Source organism: Emys orbicularis, chromosome 4, assembly GCF_028017835.1.
Source record: "Emys orbicularis isolate rEmyOrb1 chromosome 4, rEmyOrb1.hap1, whole genome shotgun sequence".
Lineage (NCBI taxonomy): Eukaryota > Metazoa > Chordata > Testudines > Emydidae > Emys > Emys orbicularis.
In genome coordinates, this window is record NC_088686.1 from 61,717,156 (window position 1) to 61,740,859 (window position 23,704).

Below are 23,704 nucleotides of genomic sequence, written 5' to 3' on the forward strand. Positions count from 1 at the left end.
AATTTGCCCACTGATGTATGAGAAAATAAGGGGAATTGGTCAGCCTGTAGGTTGACCAGCTGAAATTCACCATCCCAGGCCCTCAAAAGTTCTAAAACCTACATCTCTTACTGAAAGAAGTGATCAGTACATAAATCAACTTTCCCTCAAAAATCAACAGTGTTCCTGTTCCAGCACCAAGTATGGAAGGATTATGAGGCAGTTCTGTGGACCACCAGTATAGAGGTCTGAGACTGAGTTGCTTCTTATTTACCCTGGGACTTGTTAGATCTGGAACTTTGACATCTGAAAGAAACATCTGAACCAAACATGTTTCTAATTTATATATTTTATTAACTAAACAAAAGAATCAAATAAAATACATATAAATAAATAAATTAAAAGTGAGATAATATAAAAAAAATACATCAGGTTGATTTAAACCGGATTAAATCAACAGCTTTATCTAATAATTTGGGCAGACATAACTGAGAGCCCCCAAAATGGGAGGACATTATCAATCTCAGTGTCAGTCAGTATACTTATCTTTCAGCCAAGTAGCTGATACAGGAAGGATCTAATCCCTCCCAGCTTCAAGTTAATGTTGAGCTTTGATGCCAATTAAGGGACTTTCCCAAAATTAATGGTCGTTAGGTAATAGCAAATCTTGCACACCACCCATCCCCAGTCATAGGGTTACATGAAATGTTCCAATACAATTCAAGATAATAGCTTGTTATTTTTAAAATTTGAATGACAAATTTAGGGGAAAGTAACATGTTTTCTCGGGAATAAGCATACAACTTCTAACCCATGAAATATTGTGTGATCTTTCAGTCAGCAAAGTTGGTTAACCTATGGCTGTTTCAGGTACTGGCAAAACTGTTCTATAGGCGCAATTCTCAGATCCTGTGGGTTTTATCCATACACACTCCTGCTCACTACTAGCCATCTGCTGGAGTTAAAAGTGGAAGAATGTTAAGGTAGAGTTGGAAAAGAAAACAAAACCAGAAAGGCTGATACATATGCAGGATGGGTGTCAACTCTTGTGGATAGCCTAAGAAAGCTGGCACGTGGTTGAAAAGATTAGCAGGTGCTCTTGTTGGCTCAGGTTTTAACAGTGGTGGACTTGCTGTTTGGTTAGAAGTTACTTGCTTGAGATGTCGAGTCTTAGATGTTGCATGTTGCTGGACTCCTACCCCTTGATGGCCATCTGGGTGGGTGGAGGAAGCACAGGCCATGTGGTCAGACATGGTGGCATCTCATGGCCAGAGGCCAGCAGCCAAGGTCCGCAGCAGCCACTGCAACAGACATTGCAAGCAAGCCGTGGTTTGTGGCCAGCAAGCCGTGGTTTGTGGCCAACAAGCCTGAAGTAACAAGTATTAGCTTCTTCCTGTCCTCCAGTTTTTGAGGATGGTGGTATGGCTGGTTCCTCCCATTGGGAATCCCTCCTCAGGAGACCCGTGGCAGATCATAATTGAATCTCCTTCTAAAGTCACTGGCATCACCTTATGTGTTTGATTAGGTCACCCTTATGCAAATTAAGAACCTCCCCCATTTCAGTAATTATGGACTCAAAGACCATGGATCCAAAAATATATCCAGTCAGTGGGCAAGTCCACAGATATTTTGAGACAACTGAGGTCATGAGTCACTCTACAGACATTGTCTCAACAGTCCTAAAAAGTCCCAACTCAGAAATAATTTTCAAAATGCAAACCTAGCAAAAAGTTAGAACTGAAATCCTAGGAAAACACCAATCATACATTCACTCAACCATGCAGGTTGAAGAACCTGTTCCTGTTCTGCAGAGAAATGCTTATAACTTCCCCTTTTATATTTTTGTTATGCGTTAGCTCAGTTTTGAATAGCGTTTTTGACTCTCAAACTCTGGATGAAAGGTTAGACTTTAACTCAGTGGAACAAAAGTTTTTTTCCTTCCAAAATCACAGTCTTGGGATTCAGTTATTATGCAGGCCTATCTACAGATCAGATGGCTTACTTAAAGGTTGTGGCTGGTCCTTAAAACAATTAAAATGTCAAACTAATTGTTAAGAGAAGCACTTAGACAAGTTCTTACCTGCACGAAGATTTGTATATATATTAAGTTTGTGTGTTTATAGTTGGTAAGTTTCTGTCCATTTGGCTTTCTTTAAAGTTCAGCTTTCACATGACCTGTTTAACAGGGCTGGCTTTAGCAGGTGCGGGGCCCCACGCCGGGACGCAAATTGTCTCGCACCCCCCCAACTCTGCCCCCTCTCTGCCCCCATTGGATCCCTCCCCAAATCCCCGCCTTGGCCCCGCCCCCTCACTGCCCCATTGGATCCCTCCCCGAATCCCCGCCCTGGCCCCGCCTCTTCCCCAAGGACGCCGCATTCTTCCTCCTCACCCCTCCCTCCCAGGCTTGCACTGATCAGCTGTATGGCGGCGCAAGCGCTGGAGTGAGGGGGGAGAAGCAGGACGCGGCCTTTTTTTTTTTTTTTTTTTCCCGCTCCGCCGGCAGCCCTGGACATTGCGGGGCCCTCTTAGGCGCAGGGCCCCATTTTGGGGAATCGGCCGAATCGGCTTAAAGCTGGCCCTGCCTGGTAAGGTGAACTTGTTATCTTTTTTCTAATTGTCCTGGGAAATGACTGGGAAATAGCCCTGCTTGTAGCAACACACAAGTAATCAAAAATATACCTAGAATGTATTTATACCATACACCTTGGGCATGGGTTTAAATTAACTTTAGTTAGTTTGATTAAAATCTGTGACTTATTAAAAATCATGTCAGTTTAACTGGGGACTGGACTTTCATGTAACATACTTGGAATAATATTTAGGCATAATAGGGCATGTGAGGGATGAAGTTTTGGCTTTAACCCTGATTTTTCCTGGCTTCTGAGGCTTTCAGTATCAGTCACATATTTAATTACTGTCATATTCTGTGGTTTAATGTTAGACCACATCTCATTACATCTTGTTTTCTGATTGGTTTAAACTGGCCATGACCCAGAAAGACTATATTTTGTATAGTAACGAGCATCCTCAAATGTTTCCTATTTCGCATTTGGTATTTTGTGAGGAGATGGGTCCCTTTCGGTGATATTAATAAACATTTTTTTTCTGTTTGATTACAGGAGTGGAACCTGGTCCTATGACTCATGCCCGGAAGAAACAACTTTTCCTTCTAAAACATCCAGCTGGTTCTGCTGGCCAAGCTTTGTCACCAGTAGACGGTGAAAGAATGGATAGGACTGAGGCAGGGTGCAGTGAGCAAGGAGACACCACTGATATTCAAAACTGCCAGAGTGGGTTTATGGGTGTGAACAAAAGCAGGAATTTGCAGGAGATCAGAAAGACGTACCCATTAAGGAAACGTCTGATCACTCCTGTGGACAAAAAAACGTGCAAAGTGCTTCTCACCAGACTAGAGGACGTGGCTGGATCATTGTCAAAAGAGACCCAGAGTGGCACAAAAAGAGACCTCTCCAGTTGGATGGATGACTTCAGACCTCCCTGTTTCCCAGAACAAGTTCAGACTCTGGGAGCAGGGAAGAGTGATCCACCTGGGGAAGAGAGCACAATAACTTGTCCTGGAACAGAACAGGAACCCAGTACTGCTCCTTTGGAGCCCAGGAAACGAAGACTAGCGTCTCTGAATGCAGAGGCAGTGAATAACCTGCTGTTTGAACGGGATGATGGCTTATTATCTGGCAGGCGTTTTCGGAAAGACTCTGTCAAAGCCAGTGGAGATTGCAGCACTAAGGGCTTGCACTGCAAAGCTAGTGGCAACTGGCCCTCATTGGGAAAGCCAGCTGTAAAAACAGCTAAGGGAAAGAGTCAGAGTGGATCCAGTCAGAAATGCAATAGCTCTGACCATTCATTGGATGACGTCTTTGAAGATGGAACAAAGAGGGAGGATAGTGGAATTCCCTATCATCCCACCCCAAAGAGATTGGCCAGTCTCAATGCTGTGGCATTTTTGAAACTAACCCATGAAAAAGACCAACCTCTGAAGCCGAGGAGTAAATCAGATGGAGAGGGCAAGTCTGAGAACCACTGTTCCAAATCGAGGCTCAAGTGGGCCAAAGCCAATAGGAAGAATTGTGTCAAATCCAAAAAGGAAATGTCCAATGTAAAAATGGAGGGTCCACATGGCTGGCAAGGATTTCCTGCAAGTGCTTTTAGGAAAGCAGACCATCAGGACTCCCCTAGTCTCCATGGAAAAATTGAATCCCTGAATTATGAACCATTATCTAATTCCTATGATAGCACAGAGGGTTTTTATCACAGACTGCCTTTGCTTATGGGTGGACAAGCTTCCATGAAGCCTGAGTATGGGAGACCTGGGGAGAAATCTCCTACTCCCAAACAGGAATTTCATCAGCCTTCCTTCCCCGTGCAGCAGTTCCATCCCTTGCCTGTGCCAGGAAATCACACGGATTGTGAATGTCTCTGTGAATCTTCAGATTTGACTCCATTGAACGGGTTTTACGTTTATTATGGCCAAAGTGGATACAGTGGCTACTCTCACTGCTCGGTTTACCCTAAGGATGAGCTTTCGCAGTCTACGTGTGAGGGGCTCTTGGTATCTCCAACTTCCTTACCATCAGGTACTCCTTTCCAGCCGCTTCACTGGTGTAACTCTCCATACTGTTGTGCAGAAGGAACAGCTGTTAACAGTTACAGCCTTTGTGGAGTTATGCATGTGCCGGAGAGCAGGATTAGCAGTGTGCATACAGGACGGAACAGCTACCCCTACAAAATGCCTTTTGCAGCAGGTAAGACAAAGTAACAAATGGAGGTCTTAGCATGCCTAAGTGAAGAAGGTTAGATTAGTGCACTGATAAGCAGAGCGGGGTATCTTGTTGCCTGGGCATGACCAAGTAAGAGGCATGCTCCCTATGTATTCAGTTCAGCTAAATCTGGGACATGTACTTTCTGTTGGTGAGGAAGATGCAGCGTTCAGCTACACCTCTAGATGTTATGGCATTCCTTCCTTTTCCTCTGAAGGCTGTTTCCATTAAAATGTTTTATGGGGATGGAAAAATTGAGTCAGAAGGCTGGTAAGATTTGAGGCAGAAAGAAGGTGGTCCCTGGTTTGAATTCTTCCCAGGTTAGAGGTAACTACAGTACAATGGCTGTCTATTCTATGGGAAATGAAGGGGTGGTCTGTTCAGTTCCTAGCGGATGAGCGGTCCAGTTTGCCAAACGGCCACCACTGTGTATAAGAGCTCTAGTTCAGAGTTCCAGCTGAATCCAAAGGCTGATCTAGACCATGGAGATCGAATGACCCTTTCGTCCCTAGAGGGGCTCCCTTTAGTGAAGGGTTGAGGCATACTGGTAGGGCAGAGTGTGGAACCTGGCACTGGCTTCTGCACTGTACCTGATCTGCGAACCGTGAAATTCCCAAAATACATTTTATTGCAATCTCACAAAATCTCTTATTTGGGTTTTTTCTTTCCTTTGAACGCACCAAAGTTATTGAGTATTTCAGCAGGTGCTACCTGTGACAGGGCACCGTCCTGCTCCTGTCCCTTCTCTAGGCACAAACTGCTTGGAGCCTTCTAGTCAAACACCTTGTGCAATGTATTACAGTATTCTCCCCACCACCTTTCCAGAGTTGTGCAGCTCTGTATTTACAATAGTATATGCTTCTTTGCTCTCTCAGCCAAGGAGTGGGGGAAACAGAAAGTATCTTCCTTCTGAAAGAGCTTTCCTGGTTCTGCCTCTGACCCTGAAAAGCCTGCCTGCCTGCCATTCTCAGTCTTTCTCTCTTCCCCACTGAGCACATCCTTCCTGTGTGTTTTCTACTTTCTGGGCTGATGGATTCATTAGCCTTGTAGCTCTCTCCTGCCCATCCCCAATCTATCAATTAGGCACAGCTTTGCTCCTCAGGTTTCCTCCGGGGTGATTTGACTGGTGATCCTGTGATCAGAGCGCTGGTATAGCTGCTGTTGCCCAGCACTCTGTCACACAACCCAGTTTGGAAAAACACCAAAAGATGTTAGCAGTGAGATTTGTAACATAATTGCACCTTGTACATTGAAATCATTAACTCGCTGAATGTCAGTGGATTCTTGAGATCCCATCAGATCCCTTTCCCTGATTTTGTGTGTAGCCTATGAGACATTGAAATCCAGAAGCGTAATATGTTTAATAAATGGTTCAGGTATTTGTGTAGCTTTTTTTTCTAGCTATGTTATCCATCGACTTTGTACTGTGGTTTTTATCCAGGAGCTTTGCCTTCACTATGTAGAAACATGTCTGTTTACAATATTTAAAACTGGCTACCAGAATTGTTGTGCCAGGGCAATCGTATACTAGTACATTTTCAGCATAAAAGCCACCAAGCTATAAAGGAGGTGTGTGTTGCTATTGCCAAAATACAGTGTAATCTATAAACTGGGATTGCTTCATCTACCTCTGAGATGGAATTGTCTCTGAAAATGCAGCTACATGCAGCAATGCTGTACAGTTTAGGATTCAAAGGGAAGGATAACTTATCCAATTAAAACTGCTGGGGGATTTTAGGTAGGCGGATGAAACTTCTAAGTCAAGAGTACAGGATGAGATGGGCTTTATGGCCTCCTTCCGTTCTAAGAAGGTGCTGTAACTCAGAAGCACTTGAGCAAAGTGTAGATTTCCTTTTTCCAAAATATATCTCTGCTGTCCTGGAGTGGAAGCCCCCACCCCACCCTGGGGGCTAGACAGTAACATAAAAGTCTCAGTAATAGCTCTCAGTGTTTTCATAACTGAATAATACTTGTGAGAAGACTAGTTCAGAAATAAGAATACTGCTCTTTGACGTACTGCCTTGAGTCATGCCAATCTATACTATACTAAAAGGAATTGGGTCAGGCACCTTAGTGATGCTAGCTTAACATTCAGATGAAAGGGGTGTGATGATGTTTTGGTGGTGCTCTGAGTGATTTCCTATGTAGAGAGAGAAAAGTTGATGTCTTATGCAGAGGGAGAAGATTGATGTCATCCCTTCTTGGAAAGCTGATAATTAGCTAAGATGCCATGAGTAGTGCCAATCTGTCCCACAGGTAGGATTTCTCCAACTCTGCTGTATTCCTCCAGACTTTCCCTGCTATAGATTTTTCTTTTTAAAGGCAAATAGCAAGGTAGCACACTTCTTAAATGTGGTGCATTTGCATTATGTGTGTTCAAAGGTGTGGACAGGCCCTCTTGTCTTCCTTGCTGAGTAACTTCCATTTAGAATTCTGCAAAATTGGAAAATCCTAGAGTTTCTGCTTTTGCTGAGTGAATTGTGGAGGGAGGGCTCTTCTAGCATAAATAAAGTTTAATGTTCTAGATCTGGTTTGTTGAGCCCTGTGAAAAAGATCTGAGTCTTTCCTGGAAAGGTCAGCTTCAGTGAGTTAAAGAATTACTTAACCTGAATAATGTCATATGCAGAGAAAAGGGGATAAGGTTGATCCCCCAGTGTTGCCAGCTTGACATATCAAGTGCCTTGCGTCTATATTCTTGTTGATTACAGTCTGTTGTTAGAGAGGTTAGCTGGGTACCGAGTGGGGCCAAACTGCCCTTGTAGAGGTAACTAATTTTGAACGCTGTCATCCTGATAGTGATGGGATTAGTTAGTGCTGCTCATAGATACTAGCCTTCTCTTTACAGGGGACAGGTGTTAATTTTGTACTCAGAGTAGCACAGTGCATTGCAAGAATGAGGTGCCAGTCTCATTCACTGGGGAGGATGTGTTCACTTGTAGGTGAATGATGGGGATCTGCTGTATACAGGTGAAGGGATTAGACTGGTGCCGTGGGCAGTGCTTGTGTGCCATATCCGGCAGAGAGAGAGAGGGATTACTCTTGTGTTCCAGTGACAGCAGCCTGCTATGTAAAACTGCACACAGGGTAATGGGGTTAAGACTGAGCAGACTGGATGAGGAGTTGGCCACAATGATTATCTATTTTTAGACATGGGGGATGCTTTATTGGTAGCACTTGAAACCAATGAATTAATGGGCAGTGGAGGGATGCTAGAGAGATTAAACCCGGGCAGATCATTTTCGGTGGTGGGAATGTATGCATGGCAGATGGGAATGTAGGACATGATGGGGTTCTTGTGGCCCTATTGAGCACTGGTTGAATGAAGTCTTTCCCTTTCTTAAGGTGGGTAGCTATTAGAGCAGTGGCTCTCAAACTTTTGTACTGGGGACCCTTTCATATAGCAAGCTTCTGAGTGCGACCCCCCCTTATAAATTAAAAACACTTTTTAATATATTTAACATCATTATAAATGTTGGCAGCAAAGCGGGAATTTGGGGTGGAGGCTGACAGCCTGCGACCTCCCCATGTAATAACCACATGACTCCCTGAGGGGTCCCAACCCCCAGTTTGAGAACCCCTGTATTAGTGTGAAGCTGTTTGTCATGCTTCAGTTTGGAACTGAAAAGGGCTTGTGATCTCAATGTCCGTGAGGCTGCTACATTATTATCCAGGTCATCTGTGGAATTAGCCTGGGTGCCTAGGCCATAGGGTGCCAGAGTTCAGTTCCTAATCTTCACACCATTAAATACAGCTACTCATGGTGGCTGTCCAAGTGGTCCCAGATCTGACTCAAGACATATCAGCTTGTCCATTTAAGAGTTCCTAAGTCTTTCCTACATCATCATTCTAGGCGGTTTCCCCTTTATTAGTACAACTGCTCCATTCTCCTTGTGTGCCCCTCTGCACCTTCCAATGTTCTTCCTCACACTTCACCATCTTTTAAACACCCATCACAATCACCCACTAACCCCATCAGCTAAAGAGTCGGAGGGAAGCTGCTGAGTGACAGGAAACACTCCTCCTCCCAGGGGAACAGTACTCTACATCTGTAGCCCTCCGTGCTGCTACAAACCGAGCAAGCAGAGAGATCAAGAATCTTTCCGACCAGCTCTGTTAGCTGTGCTTGTTTTTATAGCTGTTGCTGCTAATCTGTGAATGCATCTTTCTTTTGTTACTGCTCCTATCTCCTAGAATGGTGATTGTTTCATAACCTTTTACAGCTCACTGAGTGGGAGGCAGAGGGCAGCAGTTTCCTGCTGTCTGGAGCAGCCTCAGCCATGCTTCACTCTGTAAATTGAATCAGTTATTACGCTGATTCTCTTAAACTGCTTTGATTTTTAAGGCGGTGCCCACTTGGGGACCTGCAGATGTATCAAAGCAACTGTCTTTGTGAACCTTAGTGCTGTCTGAGATTGCCTCAAGCTGCCCTGTTGGCATTTCCAGGATGCATGCTTTCAGATTTATGAAGCATGGGGAATTTTGTATGTACTGGGTTGTTTGTTAAGCTGGGGGCTCCCTCCCTGCCGGAGTTGATAATGCTGTGTCACTAGACTTCTTCAGATCTAAGCTTCTTTCTTTTTTACTCTGGCTTATTTCATGGATTGAACACTTCGGACACTGGGAATTTTGGATGTGTATTATCATTGTAAAATGCTTTGGGATGCTTTTGGAAGGCTTTGTCAGCTGACTTGCTAGCCTATGGTAGTAAATCTGTCTGCTTCTGGGATATAGGGCTGTCCTAAAGGCAACAGCCCATGCTTTGTTTCAAGCTCGGCCCCATGTTTTATCATTGCTCTGGATCTCATTAGAGAAAGCTCTTCACTTCCACTGACTAAACTTAGTGCCTGCATTGGCACCTAGAAGAAAATTGGGCTTTTGGATTAGTACGGAGGGATAGATATGTAAGGCTAAAAGGGACCTCAAGAGGTCATCTAGTCCACCACCCCGTGCTGAGGCAGGGTTGAGTATGTGTCGAGAGTCCCTGACAGATGGTTAATGTATAATTTAGTCCTTTGCGAGTTCTCACTCTCTCACACAGTAAGCCCTGCTGCTACTCACCTTTACATGTATGTTGACAGGCTGGAATCACTGAAGTCTAGTATCACTTAGGGTGCTAACCCAGCCCTTTGTACATGATAGGCTAGCACTACCGAGGGGCATATCAAATGGGTTTGTCATACTGAGGATGTACGTCACTGCATTTTCAAAGCAGCATATTCAAGTGTCATTGCTTTTAGAATCGAGCAGTAGTACAAAATGCTTCCTAGTACAGGAGGTCCATGTTTACCTTAAATATAAATATTGTCTACTACTAGTAGTGCAATAAAGAGAATTCTGTAGGAAAGTATTGCTTAGCTTGGGATCATCCTGCTAATTTAGTCATTATCAAGAAACTGCCATACAAATATATCACTCTTCCCTTCTCCCCCTCTCTTGTTAGAAAGTTGCAAATCTCTGGACCAGCTGAGCCTCACAATCCCTGTGGCAGGGCACCCCGCATCACCTGCCCACCCACTCTCAGGATGCCCTGTGCCCAGTGTGCCACCAGCTGCAGAACCAGTTCCTCACTTGCAGACTCCCAACTCGGAACCCCAGACCATGGCCCGAGAGTGTCCACAGAGCTCTAAGCCCCCCAGTGGCTCCAAATCTGGTCTTCGAAATACTACGGGCTGTTTACATGCCTGTGATAGCAAAGCAGCAGGAGGTCACTCTCATCCAAAGCAGCAGCGCATCAGCAGGAGGAGAGCAACCAATGGCTGGATACCCGTGGGTGCAGCCTGTGAAAAGGCCGTGTATGTTGTGGTAAGTGCTGGAAAAATTCTGCTTTCCTATGTATGCCTCCAAGCATGCTGCACAGTAAACTGAGATCCAGTAGGGACAAGGAAGGGGGGTTGCAGGATTTCAGGTTAGGTAGACTTGACTGCAGGTACAAGAGCATTCTCCAGAGTGACACTCCTGCTATTACCTCTGTAACAGCACGATCTCACTGGATGTCATCCAGCATTTCTTTAACAAGGGAACAATTGGATTGGTGCAAAACATTTTTGCTGGGCTTTGGGGCTGAACCACTTGATTGTTGGCTTCTCGTTCTTTCTCCGGTACTGCAGCAGCACATGCCCTGGTCTGCCCTGGCGCCTGGCATGACAGGCAAGCAGAGAAAAAGCCTCAAAGGAAAACCTGCTTCTCCTGCCCCTCTTCCCAGTTTATTGATAACGAGTGCTGCTGGGTTTGTAGTCAAAGAGGGACGACTGCCTCCTGTAAGCCAGGACGCAGGCGCTGGATCAGAAAAGCAGTGAACCCCAGCAGGGAAGTGGCAAGTGGTACCTTCTATCCCCACTACAGGGAGTAGAGGAAGCAGCAGTCTAAGGGCAATTCTAAGGCAAAAATAGCAACTGCCAAGCTGCTTGAGCTTGTCTCGTCAGCCATTGGGGGTGCCTGTAGCTCCAGCAATAATTCCCCTCTGTTGCCCAGTACACGGCCTTGGGAAGGACACAAAGTCAGCCCAATGGGGGCCCCACCAGCCCACATCTTTTATGCCCTATTTATAGGCCCTAGCCAGCTGTTCTTCTCCATGGGGGTTTCCCAACTAGGCTTCCCCCTTCAACAGATCTCTGGCATTCTGAGCCTGTAGGAGTAGAGATTTGTCCCTGTGAGGCAACTCTGCTGCATCAGGGGTTACCCTGCTCTGCGGTTTCATTTTATCCATAATATCAAATTGTACACACAAATTTGGCACACACACAAAAAATCTGAAGGAAACTATCCCATGTCTTGGGGCAGAACAGGTGGCTTTTAACTCAGAGGGTATATCTACATTGCAAAAAAACAACCCTGTGGCAGAGAGTCTCAGAGCCCAGGTCTACACACTCTGGCATGCAGTGCAGAGCTAAAAATAGCTGTGTAGACATTCCCGCTAGGGCTGGAGCTTGGGCTCTGGGACCAACCCCCTTGCTGAGTTCAGAGCCCAAGCTCCAGCCTGAGTGGGAATGTCGGCTTTGGGTTTGGTTTGGTTTTGTACTGTAGATGTACCCATAGAGGCAGAGCCCGTTACTCTTGTTCCTCATGCCCAAGAGGTCAGGTGGGAGCAGAGCAGAAAAGCAACCTTCACCTTTTAGGCTTTTCCTTTGCTCATTTGTCATGCTGGAGACAAGGGCATGTGCTGCTGTAGTGCTGGAGGAAGAATGAGAAGCCAAGAATCAAGTAACTCAGCCCAAATGTTTTTGCTCCAGTCCAATTTGTGTTGTCACAACCCCTTGACTTCATTTCGTTGGTAAAGTGGATTTCACTTTGCCTATATTTTCAAGAGGACATATTACATGTTGTTGCATTCTTACAAATAGTTTTTAATAGTCTCTTAGGAAGCATAACTATTACATTTCAAAACAAACAACAAATTTAGTCTCCAATGGCACCAGTAGCATAAGCAGCTGGAAACCTACAATATCTAGGTTGATAATATTAAAAAATTGTTGTCACAAGAACACTTACCTGAAAGCAGGTTTGTATGTGCACAGGTGTAGGAATGCTCACTTTTGATCCATTTAAAATACAACGGGGGAGATGGTTTCGAAGTACTACTTTTTCCTTTTAGACTAGGACTGATTCTTAAACTGGCGTGGTGAAGATTCTGCAATCTACTGTACAGAAACAATAGCAGTATGTTTTCTCCATAGCCTTTCTGAACATCAGACTGGTGGCCATACCTGATCTGAAGACACTTGATTACTGAGCCTAGGAGAATGTTCTGTGGCTTTTATTTTTCTAGGTTCATTAGCAAATAGTTCACATCCACTTTTCAAATTTACCCTCTGGATGTAGAGATGCTATGAGTGGGTTTGTGCTGTGTGACTTCTCTCTGGGATCTCTTGCAGCCAAGGTGCACCACTTCGGACAGGGCTTTTAGTGAACTGTTTTAATCAAGACCAGGAAGATTAAAGGCAGCTTGTATTAGTTGTTCTAAAGTATTTCCTAGCCTAACTTTTTGCCTGTCTTTCCCCTGCCAACACTGTAGAATGAGCCAGAGCCAGCTGTTCGTAAGAGCTACCAGGCTGTGGAGAGAGATGGGGAAATTATCCGGGTACGAGATACAGTCCTTTTGAAATCAGGACCGCGAAAGAAATCTATGCCTTATGTGGCAAAGATATCGGCACTGTGGGAAGACCCGAAAACAGGTACTGGGCAGAAAGCCAGAGTACATTATGTTCACCCTCTGTCGGTCAAATTCCAAAGAACTGAGTGGAAATGGTTTAATGGCAGAATTGAGTAGCGGACACTAATTTGCCAGAATAACTCACCACTACAGGTTTGGGTGATAAAGGGGAGGAACTAGGTAATCAGAGCCTTATAGCTGTTCATGGTGACCCCTGATACAAGAACTGAAATTTCATCTTTTTAGTCATTAACTCAGAATCAGTAATTGTCCTTAAAGGATCTGCACAGATCTACCAACTAAAGATCTTTGCAACAATTTCTCCCATGTGATTTTGTAGGAGCAGGTATCTCATGAACCACTAATTGTGCAAATGTCCTAGGCAGTTTGTAATCTGGGAGATGAAGCATTGATTTGTAGCTGCAGAAGTTCTTGATATTAGCACTGAAAATCATGTAATAGGGACAAGCCGAACGGTAATTGGAATAGTGTGATTTTGATTGTAAGATCCCATATCTGACAGGTCTCCAGGGCTAGAGCCTAATTCTTTGTATAAGTTGGAAGCTCAGTATGCCAAACCATACAGAGCAAGTCAGACCCCTGACAGCTTGTGAAATAGAAAAACTTAAGATGGTAAGGCCACTGCTGCGACCGTGCTAGCAGTGCTTTTGTTGTTGTTGCATTTGTCCAGGACTAAATATTGCAAGTACCAGACCTTGGACCCGTGTACTTGACAAATCCCAGTTCAGCTGCTATTTCATATTTGAACGTTTGGCTTTGTTGACTAGTGACCTCTTCATCTGGGACTGTGAATAGTTATTAGGTGGGGCAGGTACAATGGAATAGTGACGCCACTTGTTTTACCTAGTCAGTTGCTATAACAAAAGGAAACTCAGCTCAGCATCAAATATTTATCACGGTATAGCTGCAATTAGGTGAGAGCTATGGAAATAGAAGGGCTGATGGATGAAACAGGAGAACTGAAACTGGATTTTGTGATACTCCTTAATGCATGTTTTCATCACTGACTTTAAAATGTCTCTTGTCTCCATCCAGGGGAGCTAATGATGAGTCTCCTGTGGTATTACAGACCAGAGCACACTCAGGGAGGTCGCAATCCCAGCATGCATCAGGTGAGCAGTCCCAAATATCTAGTTGGGACGGTTAGGGGATATTTGGCAAGGATCCCCTCTATTCCAGGGAGATGGGATGGAATGAACATCCCTGCTCAGCATTCATGCTTAGCCCTTCATAACACATGGAGGCGGGATCCTTGTCACACCGGTCTCCTGGCTGCTCCACAGATGCTGCCATATTTTTGTGTTGAATGGGTAAAACCAGTGTGTTTCATGTAGGACACAAGCAATCTGATGCTGTGAGTAGCAAGGATGGGTGGTAACAGAAGTATCTGTACCTTTCGCAGGATCTTCTTTGCTTTAAAATGTACTATTTCCTCTGGTCTGAAAACAGTCCTATGCCACTTTAGAAAAGAGGCTATTTGACTTTAGCTAGGGGAAGGTGCACTGTTTTGGGAATCAGAAGCTGCTGTGTTTTGAGTTCAATCAAGACTGAATGTCTTTCTAAAAGATAGGCTTTGGTTCAGCAAGAAGTTATGAGCTCGATGCAGGAATTATTGGGTGAGAATCTCTGGCCTGTGTTATGTGGGACTCTGACTTCGATGATCCAAATGAGTCCCTTCTTTCCTTAAATCTATGAATTGAATTTGTGACTTTCTATTAAAAACTCCTCTTTTAGGGGATCAGTCCAATCCCTCTAGCCTGAAATTAGTCATATGTAGGGTTACCATATTTAACAAATAAAAAAAGAGGACCCTCCACGGGGCCCTGGCCCCGCCCATTTCCCACCCCCAGCCCCACCCCAACTCCGCCCCTTCCCCGCCCTAACCCCGCCCCCTCCTCCCTCCCACTCCCAGCCACGCGAAAAGGGCTGCCCGAGCGCTACCGGCTTCACGGTTTGCCGGGCACCCCCCAGACCCTGCGCCCCCGGCTGGCGCTTCCCCAGCGCAGCTGGAGCCCGGGAGGGGAAGCGCCCAGCCGGGGGCGCAGGGTCTGGAGGCTGCCCGGCAAACCGTGAAGCCGGTAGCGCTCGGGCTTCGGGCAGCCCCCATGCCTCCGGACCCTGCGCCCCCGGAGCCCGGGAGGGGAAGTGCCCGGCGGGGGGAGCAGGGTCCAGAGGCATGGGGGTGCCCGAAGCCGGTAGCGCTCGAGCAGCTCGGCTCTTAAACAGAGCCGAAGAGTCAGGGGAGGAGCAGAGCCGCCGCGGGAGGGGAAGTGCCCGGCCGGCATTTTTCCCGGACATGTTCGGCTTTTTAGCAATCCCCCCCGGACGGGGGTTTGATTACCAAAAAGCCGGACATGTCCGGGAAAAGCCGGATGTATGGTAACCCTAGTCATATGGGACCAAAAGCTCCTGTTCCCTTTTTGTATAATGGGCAGAAAAGGGTGGATTTATTAGGGGGGTTAAAAACAGATTTAAGAAGGATACTGTGCTCCTTCTGCACAAAGTGTTCACTTTTAAAAGTAAAACGTGTGACCCAGTATGTCTTCAAACCCAGGCCTGTTGCTTTGCTTGGTTTTGTATGGAGGGGAAAAGGTACATTTTTAAACCAAAAGAACAGAGAGATTAGAGAGGAATGAGTTACTGCCATTTTTCCATCCAACAAAAAGTCCACAATGTGCTGTTTTTAAATTCCATTCAGTAGTTGTACATGCCGCATGTATGATCCCCAGATTTTCTTTTGGAAACCAGTTTGGTACCTTGTGACATTGTAGTCCACAAATGAAATCTGAGAGTATCTAGCTGCATTTTAGTGCATAGAGAGCAAGAAGTCAGGTTAGGGAGGAACTACCTCACTTTCCTCCTCCCACACCTGTCTTGCTATACAAAAACTGCTTTAAAAGGAGAAGCTGCCACTGGGCTGAGTAGGTGGAATAGGCTTGCCAAGGATGACTCAGGTAAACTTGATTTAAGGAGGAAACCAAAACATTCACACACCTCTATGGGTTGGGGTTTGTTTGTTGGTTAGTTTTTTGTTGCTTTTCTAGTTGTTGATCACGTTCCCAGACTCTGACCCTGCTCCTGAGGCTGTAGTGAAGCCCGTCCTCCACCTACCCTGCTTCCCTGGGGCTCCAGGCGAAACGAACGCTGAAGCACATTGCTGGCACTTACACAACAGCACCCTTATTACCCCAGATCCTCTTCACTTCGGATTACCACACCTGATATTAAATTAGCTCCAGCTGGGTTGGCCTATGCCCAGTGGCAGCACTTGTCAACCCCTCCCTAACTGCTTCAGATGCACCCTTTTGAGATTCAGACTGGGGAGAAGACGCTACTGCCATTTTTTCATCACTTAGAATAGCTCTTTCAGTTGATGGGGGAGAGTTGGAGAAGAAAAGGGGATAATTTATTTATTCTGAGACTGATCACTACAGTACTTTAGAGGCTAGTGGGAGAGGTTGGCTAAGTACCATTCATATCATTTATTTGTGTAAATGAATCAGAAAAGATTTCCAGCACAGGAAAGAGAAAACTGAGACTGTCCCACAGGGTATTGGAAGTGGGGGAGGAAGAGAGCTCCTGCCTAGGTTGCTAAACAAAGTGAGGAATTGTAAGAAGGTTCATTCTTTGCCATGCAATTTCTCCAGTCTTTCCACATACAGTTCTAGAGGTCTGACGTTGGGATTGGATGGGGTGAAAAATCCTGTCTTTACCCTTTGGATTTCTTTGCATCTTGGGCCTTTTGTAATATTTCCCCTGACAGACATTACAGGACATTTTCCCCTCTAAGCTGTCTTCTTGCTGAGTCTGGTATTGGAAGAGCACTTTTTGAAAAAGCTGCATTCATATTGCTCAATGCAGCATTCTGAAAGGTCACCTGGTGAGAAGCACTTATCACAATATAAGTCACAGACTCTCAATTGCATTTGAAATGAGAGATTTGGTTATAAGCAGTATCTCTGAGCTGCCTGCTGGTGGCAGCTGTCTTACTGACCAGTGATATTTGCAATACATGTGGAGACCTGATAATATAAAGTAGAATGGCAGTGAGTTTATGTGATGGGAAAGCTATAACATTTTGGTCAAATGTTAAACAGTGAAGTTCTTTTGGTCACTAAAACAATTAGGCTATAAAATTATAACTGTAAATTGTTTGGGTTAATTGCAACGTCTAACTTGTAGGGGGTTGTGCTTTCTCTTTAAGAAGCATGTTGTTGCATGTGTGCATAGCCTTTCTCTTCTTTAAGGAGAGAGTACCTAGGACTGCCTTGCGTCTTTAAGTGCTCCTGTCCAGTTGAGTGACTGTCCCCTTTGTATATCCGTTTGCAGAATGAGATCTTTGCATCCCGACATCAGGATGAAAACAGTATTGCCTGCATTGAGGAAAAGTGCTATGTTCTGACCTTTGCAGAGTACTGCAGGTAGGTGGTGCTCTTAACTTGCTGTTGCTTTTGCAGCTTATCTCTGTATCACCAGTTCTTTTCAACATTTCTATTACCTGATCTCATTCAGCAGAACTGCATGTGCTTTGCAGCCTACCTCTTCTAGTTAAACTGTACTGCGGTACATTTAGTGAATGAGAGTGCTGTGCTAATCTAGGAGTGTTTGTCATACTCTAGCTCCTTTGGATATCTCTTTGCTTTGTGTTTTATAAACACTTTAAGCAGTTTATAAGTGTTTACACATGCATGACCTTTCTACTACAGAACATGATCATCAGTAGACTCAGTAAAACACAGTAACATTTCAGTTACAAAACTGGAGTGTACTGTAATAGAAAAATGTAGCAAACCCTTACAAGCATTATACATTTCCTCCACATGCACATGTATGCTCCAAGTTCAACTAAAATGCATATGCCTAATGTGTTTGCTGTCCTTATCACTCTTTGTAGGCATGCCTATAGTATCAGGTGTTTTGGTAATTAGGTCACCCAATATAGTGACTAGAGAAATATTTAACTGACTTTACAGTTTAATTTTTGCTATTTTTAATCAGTCTTAGTGACCAAGGACTTCAGAAAGCAACCTACCCCTCTGATAAGGACTTCAGAGTATCTGTATTTTCTAACAGTAACAGTATTTTCTAACATAAAAGTAACAATGGCAAAATAGAAATTAGATTTAAAGTCCAGACCATAGGTTATTAAAATGGAAAATAACCCTTTAAAAATCTGTCCTATTTTATGTGCTTTTACGCTGTGCTATTGGTTGCATTGTATGCTTTGCTCATCTTGGGCAGTAAAACGATCTTAGCCAGTTTCACACTGGTCCTTATGCCATGTTCCAATGCTTCACTGGGTTTCTAAAAATGAAGGTCATTTCCTAAAATAGTTATTTTTAATTAAACGAACTTATACTGATTTTTACAAAAGTTCTTTTGAGCAGCATGTACATCCTGGTTCTTAACTACCTGCTGCTTTTTTAATAACTCACTCCCCAAAAAAGCAGACGTGAGTGACTGGGAATAATATACCATTGGGCTTCTGCACTGGTTTGAAACTTCTGGACAGGAGTCCCATTTCCCTGTGGCACGGCTTGACAGGCAGATGGATGTTACATTAAAGCAACTAGAGCAGCTCTGAACTACTCAGAATTTGCCTTTATGGAACTTCAATAAAAGTGGAATAAATCCACTCTGAGTAATTGGGGAATTAAAATAATTTGGAAAGACCCCTTTCTGTCATTTTCCTTTTGGCATAACTACACTTTCAGAAGCACTTGCTAAAGTGAGACATAGAATGAAAATGTAGTAAAGAAAAGCTTGTTGATACAGTGAGGCGCTGCAAAAAAGAAACCAGGATGTTCTCACAAATGTGCTTGGTATGTCCAGAGAAAAACCACCAGAGAAAAATAGGATAGGTTTGTTCCTACTCTAATTACTTTGAATCTATGAAGTTGCATCAGCTCTGACATGAAGCTGCTGTGATTGGAATATAGCCTTTCCTCATAAATTATTGTATGCGGAGGGGTTACCCATCTCAGAACCCACAGGGGCTATTCCTGACTCACTGGCCAAATGTTGATATATTTTTATTGCACCGTGTGGAGCCTTTACAAATTTTGTACTAATTGGACCTGTTGGCGGTGTTCCTTAGAAATGTGCCTCTCTGCACACTATACAAGTGGTCCATTGCTGACCTGTGCTAAACTGGTTTGAATGCTCAGGGAGTCTAAAGACATCAGCACAGGCAGTGGGAAGGTGTTTTCACAAACTGGTCAGCAAAGCTGAATTCACTGGCTCAGAAGAACCTCCTATACAGATTCTTGTTCAGATAACCACTGTTGCACAATGTGTGTTTGAAACCACTTGAAGAACTGATAAGGTAGCCTGAACAGTGGTATCCATTTCATTGAGGTCTTGCAGATATCCTCCCCCATTCTTAAGTGCCTCTATTCAGGTGAGAGTTCAACCAGCTGGGTTAGTAAGCAGATGCCCCACATTACGTAAGCCTTGTTCATGGTGATTCCATCCCAGTGCTACCACAGTCGTTGCAAAGTACGTGTTTGAACTCAAGCTAGATAGGAAGGAGATCTTACCAGTGGAAGGAGGATTTTGCTGTTTCATTGGCAGCTCTGTGTCTGGGGTATGTACCAAGCACAATGATAAGAGTTCTCACCGTGAGAATCGTGTTCAATCACAATCTGATCACCGAAGCCTATGTTTCATCAGTGGTCAACAGTTGTTTGTTTGCTTTTAATCTTCAAAATATTTCAAATGTAGGCGCTTTCTTCCTGATGCCGACCTTAGCATGGAGATTCCAGCCTTTGATCTTTAGGCTGGATTACTGTTACGTGCATACTTGTGCCCTTAAACCACTCCAGCTCTGCAGCTATTGCAGAACAAGCTTGGCTACTGTGCAGGAGCCTTCACCCACAAGTTTTACCCCCACATTCCATAGGTTGCTCACTTGCTGAACAGGCAGCTAATGTATCACTATTTTATGGCTATAGTCATATAGCCTTATGTAAGAGGGCTCGTCTACATCAGGTATTTTCTGCTTATGTCCTGCTGCTACAGCTGAGCTCAGTGAGGTTCTTACAGCTGCTTTGCTATAAATAAACTCTAGAAAGGACAGAAGGCAGGACCTTCTCTGCAGGGCCAGGAATGCTGTCCCTCCCAACACTCCCCACTGCATGTCTGTGTCGTCCCACGGCAAGGCTCAAGGTTTTTTATTTTACTTGGTGTTTGAATGGCATGCTTTGTTCTGCTCCTGATCTCAGCTCTGTTTGTGCACATTCTCTCCATTCATACTAAAATGTTTATATTTTTAAGGTGCCCAGTAGTCTTCTGCCATGAGTGCTTATAAATTAAAACACTATGGTATAATTATCAGGTTGACTGGCTGGCGAATCGTTTTATACGCACGCATTATTTCTGCAAATGTCCGGTCATTGTTTTAAAGTACCATAATCCACTAGGGCATATTCCTCCTCCTGGACCAGGCTCACAAATGGCAGGTATTGTTGCAGAATATCCAACTCCAGCATGCATTAATTTAAGTCTTTTTGTCATCCTGCAGCACCAGTAAAAGGCCTTGTTGACTCAAAGAGTGGAGTGTTCTGTGACCTGGCTTATGTTCTTGCTTAATCACCTTTATTTGAGCAATAATCTTTTTCCAGTGCTAATCAACAGAAATAAGGCAAAGGTGGTTAAACAATGCAGATTAACTGTTGTAATCCTCCATACTGTAAAACTGTACAGAATCTACCAGCCAGGAAATCTAAACTAGTGTGCTACTTGGTAAAGATCAGAGTAGTTATAACTTGTAAACCAACCTCTAAATCTCTTTTTGGTGAAAGGATAGTTCTGTTCCAGAATCCATAACTTTATCCTCCCCACTCCTGCAGTAGCCTGGCAGGAATATACTATAATGGGTGTAACCCTAAGGAGCAGAAAGAGATTATAGTCTCTTCCAGCAGGCGGCCTTAGCAGGAATCGTGAAAGCTTGAGCAGTGAAGGCACTAAATGAAGTTTCCTTGTGACTTTTTGTATTTAATTACATTGCAGATTCTGTGCCTTGGCAAAGCGTCGTGTCGAGGGGATCCCAGGCAGGAAAACAATGATGGTTCCTCCGTCAGAAGAGTATTCCACACCTCCACATCGCAAGGTGCCAGAGGACACTGATCCTGATCTGGTTTTTCTCTGCCGCCATGTCTATGATTTTCGACATGGGCGCATCTTGAAGAATCCGCAGTAGCAAAACTCTTCAGTCCAGCTATGGTGATGACAAGTGGCACCAGAGAGCCAGTGGCAGGTTGACCATCTGGGACATCCGTGCATGCTCAGCAACTTTTCTAGTACTGCTTGCAGGCCAGAAGGAATGTCCAAGCACTCTGTCCTCAAAGACTGAAAAGATTTCCGCATTCAGGAACAGATCCCTGTCAAGGAAGGCCAGCAGTTCAAAGCACAGCACTTCATTAAAGAGCATAAATTAAAATATATACCTATAAATAAATATATGTATATAGATATAGGTACTTGCATATGTAAATCTATATCTATATATGTATATAGAGATGCATATATTGAGAGGGGTTTTGCAGGGGAGAAAAGCCAGTATACTAAATCCAAAGCCATCATTGGTGGGGGTGGTCAGAATATGCAGGAGGGATGCTGTGGTGCAGGTATGAGTCAAGCTGTGACAGGTCCATGGTTTTCATGTCCTGATGTGAAGAGAGAGGGCAAAGCCCAGTTCATTTGCGTGGTGCAGGATAGTCATGCTTGCCCAGCAGAAAAGGCAGGGTGTGGGGATTCTTGATGTCACTGCTACTTAAAAATCCAATAATTCCTCTTGAAGTTGTGCCAAGTTCAGAGCGGCCATCTGCCGTACTGAATAGTTTTTGCTTTGCAAAGGGAGAGGGACTCCTTTTCCCTTTACAATTTTTCTGCAGTCTATGATTTCCAACCCAGATTGGGGCCTTTAGGCAGGCCGTGAACTCTGTTTCAGCTCCAAGGCAGAAAACGGGGCAAGGGATAGTAGGCCTTACCTCACGCCTTTATGGAAAGCTGCATGTCTGTCAGAGGTCTTTGGCCAACAAGGCACACCTCTAGCAGACACGTACTGTTGTAAGATATGGAACACACGAGGTTTGCTCTGTAGGTGAAAGCCATGCTTTTCTTCTCTTCAGGATACTCATCTCCTTGCCCTCCTTGACATCATAGGCCTTCCCTAGCAGTGTAAATGGTTTATTCTCTCCCTTCCAAGTTCAGTTTTCTTTGCTGTAGTTTAGTCCCTGTAGAATCTAGATGTGCACATTCCACCATAGGTGGGTAAGCTAGAGGCAGGGGAAGAAATGAAAAATATTTCCTTTGGCTGTTTCATCCTAAAAATGACACCTGACACGATTGTTTTGGTCTTGGGCATGGTCGTACTGCTGAGAAAATTAGCAGTGCTCTCTCTTGGCACTGCCTTCCATCCTCCTCCCCTACCACTTATACTGACATCTGAACATGCTCACCAGGGTGGCTTGGTGGCTTCTGAAAGGAACTGACCAATGAGAGGTGTGCGTTGTTGAAAAATGCTACCTGATTCCTACAGATACTTTTGCCTCTTGCCTTATGTGTATAGATCCTAGAGATACTTTAGTTTATCTTAACACAAACTATTGAAGTTAATTCTAAAGAAAACCAAAGGACAGCATAACAGAGTCCATTGAATCAGTCACACAAAGCTGGGAATCCATTTGTAGATTGCACTAATTTAAAGAATGAGAATCAACACTGTATCGGTCCATGTACCTGCTGACTGCTGGAGTCACTCATTTAAACTAGGGACCTGCATTTTCAGTTTTGGGGGTGCCTGAACTAGTGTTAAACAATAGAAGTGTTCATACTGCTTTAATGTTGTTGTCCTTTAAGTGGAAGTAGCACTACCTTTACTCACCACGGACACTGACGGAGCTGGAATCAAGGGGATTTTCCTCTTGCTCTGATCACTGAGGCTACGCCTACCTGGCCTGGAGAAAATATCCCTACCACATTAAATTCCGTTACATGAAAATTGTGCAGCCTGTGTTTCTGTTAACACAGGCGTTATCCATAGATTTGCTCTACATACCAAAGAGGGGAATGTTTATGGAAGGACAAGAGAACCTTGCAAGAAGATGGGAAGGTCTGAGGCCCATGAGGGCCAACGCTGGAAGTGTGGCACATGTTCACTTGATCTCAATGGACAATTCCTGCTAGTATTCCAGAGGATGATGGAAAATTCCAAAGTCCCTGCCAATGCGCCCCAGGGGAAAACTCCCAAGCCTTCATTTTCAAGAGGTTTAACCCTAGGCACCTGAGCACAAATCCATAATTTAAGCATCTAATCCCACTTATACCTCAAGGCACTGTTGGTGTCAAGTAATTGTCTGTGTTTTCCTTAACAATTACTTGGAATAAGGAGGTCAGGCCATTGGCACTACAGAGCGCATTTCACTACAGCATCAGAGCAGGGTCGGGGTAACCTCAGGGCTCTCAATTGGCCAAGTGAGAGTATCATGGAAGGGATGGATGCTCATTGGTTCTAGATGGGAGGATGGTATAGTTCCTGCTCCCTCGTAGTAAACAGTGGTGTGGTTGTGGAGCAATATTGTAGTTTCTGTAGCTGCTGCCTGCCCTTCTGGTCCCATGGTGAGAGGTAGTTAGTTGTGGCTACAGGGTGGAGAGGGGCGCACAAGGAAAATGGAGCAGTGGGACTAATACAGGGGAAACAGCCCAGATTGATGATATGGGAAAGTCTTAGGAACCCTTATATGGACAAGCTGATATGTTCTGAGTCAGATTTGGG

The 23,704-nt window shown here is 44.5% G+C and overlaps 1 protein-coding gene across 1 annotated transcript in view; it reads left to right on the plus strand.

Moving 5' to 3' along the window:
• BAHD1 (bromo adjacent homology domain containing 1) overlaps positions 1-21,127 on the plus strand; it is a 66,970-nt gene extending 45,843 nt beyond the window's left edge. The window contains exons 2-7 of the mRNA XM_065404133.1: positions 3,099-4,742; positions 10,198-10,559; positions 12,769-12,928; positions 13,963-14,039; positions 17,257-17,348; positions 20,938-21,127. Coding sequence (XP_065260205.1) covers positions 3,116-4,742; positions 10,198-10,559; positions 12,769-12,928; positions 13,963-14,039; positions 17,257-17,348; positions 20,938-21,127 — 2,508 coding nt within the window. The 5' untranslated portion in view covers positions 3,099-3,115. The remainder of the gene's footprint in view (positions 1-3,098; positions 4,743-10,197; positions 10,560-12,768; positions 12,929-13,962; positions 14,040-17,256; positions 17,349-20,937) is intronic.
• Positions 21,128-23,704: the final 2,577 nt, after the last annotated feature.